Genomic DNA, 3,624 nt, shown 5'->3' with positions numbered 1-3,624 from the left:
AAAAAAAAAAAAAAAAAAAAAAAAGGTTATAGAGCTGGTAGATTGCAAGTCTCATTGACGGAGGGTTTGGCACAGAAGGAGTACCTTCACCAGGGGTTTTTAAAGGCAGCTATTAGGTTTTTGTGTCTGCAATTAGAGGCCAGCCGGCGGTTCTGGCTTAGTCGCAGTTGGAGCGGAGTAGCGCCTGGCAGGGAAGCCCACATGTTCCGACGGACTGTCAGTCATTCGAAGAACCGCAGGAATATGGGGAGGAGGAGCACAATTCCAAAGAAAAAGACAGTTTTCATTGGAGTCACGGCGAGTTTCAAGGGCACATTCCTGCTCTGGGGAATGTGGACGATACCCCCACGGCGACCCATCCTCCAAACCTCAGAGAAATGGGGGGGAGGAGGTCTGGAATGAATCAGAACACCAGCAGCTGTTGCACTGATATGAGCACGAGGAGAGGAAGAAAAATGGAGCGTGGACACGGCGGGGACAGGAAACAAACACAACGGACAGGCGTGATAAGGATCCAAACTGAAGGGGCGTAATGAGACAGTGATGGAGCGCGGCCGACGATATGAGGAAGCTCCTAACAGGTGGCACACCGACAGATATACGATGAGCGGTGACCCGGGAGGGGGTGCGGAGGAACCGGAGCCTCCTCTCCGATGACTTCCTCTCATCTCCTCTGAGCCTTCAATCAGGCCGGCACCTTTCTGCTGCCGCTGCCTTCCTGGAGTCTGTCAGCTAAACTATTACGCTGATGACATGCTCATGTACATACACAATCACGAAAGGAAGACAACTTTAAACTCTTCTGCTAGTTTGCAAATACTTAAAAAAGCAAACATTTTGTGGTGAATTGCACAAAAAAATTTACGGGCCATGGAGAAAAACAAATGCCATGGAAGGATTTTAATCTCAGAATTATTAACTACGGAGGCCTGTGAGGTACTTTCTTCAGTTAGCACAGTTGAATCCTGCATGCTGGAGAGAAACTAATGAAAATGTCCTCTTTAAGTTTATTTTTCCGTGCTAAGAGGAAGCCATAGAATAACAGAAGGAATCAATCAATTACAGTTTAAATTTAAATTGATTAGCTTTTTATAATATGTACAATTGAGTTGATAGTTCACTCAAATCGAAAATTTAATTTGATAAAAACTTACAGAACTTTTGTTAATTGTTTCATAATGTTTCATTTTTTCCAGTGCAGATAAAGACTAAAGATTTGGGTTCCATTATTAATCCACTGCGTCTTTCGTTTGTGAAAGATTAGGTTTGAACGACACTTATGAGTTTAGCTAAAGAAATGTCTTTCAACATTAAGATGAGAATTTTTTAAACATTTTTTCTCCTTTTTTCATTGAAATAAACAAGTTTAAAGTCCATAGAAAAATGAAACATAAAAAACAAGTGTAATAAATCAATCCAACAATAGAAAATCAAAACTCTGTTTAAAGCATTTTCTATTTTAACCTCTCAAAAAATTTGTGCCCTTTCAAAATAAAAGACATGTTTGGATTTGTTCAGTTTGAGCTAAACTTTGGAGATACATTTTTTAATTTTTAAAGTATAAATTGTTCATGCCCTTTGAATGTCTGATTGTTAAGGAAAAAAAAACAACTGTAACAAGATTCAGAGATTATTCTTAATCTGATTAAAGTTGGATTTTTCTTAACAGGGATCCATTTCTTTGACCTAACCTTCCTTCAGCACATGAAAAGCAGTTAGAAAAACATGAGTCTACCCGTGTCTGTGTGATCCCCGGGAGCGTCCAGAGTAGTAGGAATATCCCGAGTAGGTTGACTCCGTATCCATGGCGACGCAGTCCCGCCGACTGCTTGACCGCTGGAAGGGAGGCGGCCAAACGGCGAGGGCCGTCTCGTGGAGCGAGGTGCGATCGATGGGCCGGCTCAGGAGCCCGGCGGAGTCTGGGAGCCGTCGGCAGTCAGGCTTGAAAGCAACCCTGCGGGCGCCCGCTGAGGACACATCAACCTGCGGGGGGAAGAAAACCCAGACTGAATACGGCGAGAAACAGAAGCCTGCCTCCGAGGCTGGAGGAGGAAAAAGGTGCTTGATTGACTGAAGACAAAAATCGGCATTCAAATCACACGCCTGTGTCGCATCGATTTCTTTGGTTCAATCAGCGCTGGCTCGGAAGTCCCTGCTGCATCGCAATCAGCGCTTCCCGCTCTTAACGCCGCGGCGACAATAAGCAGCTGACTCCACATGAAAGACACACTTCAATCCTGAAACAGTAATTTGTTCTTACTCCCATCTGACTGTCGCTCTGCGGCAGAGATGCTCTTCAAACACTTGAGCGCCACGCTAACAAGATGAGATGAACGTCTCCGCAGGAGTTCAAAGCCGTCTCCAGCAGGAAGTCCAGGAGTTGCAGTTTTTGGGTAAAAGAGGTCAAGAAACGTTGTTTTCAGATCAGCAGTAGTCCATATGAGGCTCGGTTTAAGGCGTCTTTCTTTTTTCCAATACGGGAAAGCTTTTATCGGAGGAGGAACGAGGCCAAGATCACCACAGGAAGTGCAGGAGAACATTAACCTCCAGCCACAATCTGCATCATCTAATGCAGGAAGAAGCATCCACTGAGCATCCACTTCAGCTCTCACACCACATATCCAAAGCATCAGTCACTAAAAAAGGCTTTAATCTGACTTTTTTTGCACAATTTCTAAAAGACAAATACATATTTTTCTGGTTTGAGTGTATTTTGTAAATATCAGGGGGTTTAAACTACAAACTTGAAAGGATTCAAGAAACATTTTAAGGAAACATTAGGAATTTGATCAAAATTTACAACCTGTAAAGTAATAAAATGTTTACACAATTAATGTAAAATTAATTTGATACTAGGATAACTACAGAATTCAAAAAACAATTGTTTGGATTTTTTCAATCAGTCCTTCGAATTAGAAAAAATGCTAAATAGCAACAAATGTTGACGAGATGCATTTGTTAAAGCCAAACATCCCAACTCTTGTTCCTGAATTTGAAATAAACTTAAAAGGCTGCAGTTCCTCAAAAGACCACAAGAGGCTGGTTTCAAAAGAAATTAACTTTTTACAACTTAATTTTAAAAACTTTTTTCATTACTGCCTTTTTTCCGATCGTGCCAAATGTGTGGGGAAGGGGTGTATTGTATTGCTATTTTATTTATTTATTTTTTTTTTTGCATTTTCAACCCTTTAAACCTTTAAAACTAGACCTTTAGCTTCAGTGTTGACATTCTTTCCTGTACCATAGCTCTTCAACTGTTTACACCGTTCCAAATTCCAACAAATTCTGTGGCGGAAAAAAACGGCTTTGCGTCAATTTGCAACACCTGCATTTATAGTTGCATTAATGAGTTACAGTTAGGTGCAAAACCAATATTTAAAGACTCTTTTCTGGACGTCGAATTCAGCAAATTCAAGTTGATTGCCAAAAAGGCGAATAGCTACAGTAGGTCAGGGGCTTCACTATTTGCATCATTATTGAGAAAGACAAAAAAATCATCAATAAAGGCTTCTTTATAATTTAGTTTGAGCACCTCAGGTTAAAGAACAGCTGTTAAATGTTAACAACAATAATAAAACAGTTTGAAAAAGGCACTTTGAATGCTTTTATTTGTAATGGCCTTCC

At 41.0% G+C, this 3,624-nt stretch overlaps 1 protein-coding gene across 3 annotated transcripts in view; it reads right to left on the bottom strand.

Annotated features, from left to right (window-relative positions):
* The window catches only part of vangl1 (VANGL planar cell polarity protein 1), a 65,282-nt gene that overhangs the window by 45,711 nt on the left and 15,947 nt on the right, over positions 1-3,624 (bottom strand). For all 3 annotated transcript variants that reach the window (XM_036215687.1, XM_024294497.2, XM_024294498.2), the window contains exon 2: positions 1,736-1,983. In XM_036215687.1, coding sequence (XP_036071580.1) covers positions 1,736-1,806 — 71 coding nt within the window. In that variant the 5' untranslated portion in view covers positions 1,807-1,983. The remainder of the gene's footprint in view (positions 1-1,735; positions 1,984-3,624) is intronic.

The sequence above is a fragment of the Oryzias melastigma genome, linkage group LG2 (assembly GCF_002922805.2).
Source record: "Oryzias melastigma strain HK-1 linkage group LG2, ASM292280v2, whole genome shotgun sequence".
Taxonomy (NCBI): domain Eukaryota; kingdom Metazoa; phylum Chordata; class Actinopteri; order Beloniformes; family Adrianichthyidae; genus Oryzias; species Oryzias melastigma.
Note: the sequence above shows the minus strand (reverse complement) of the source record. Positions and strands in the feature narration are given on the sequence as shown.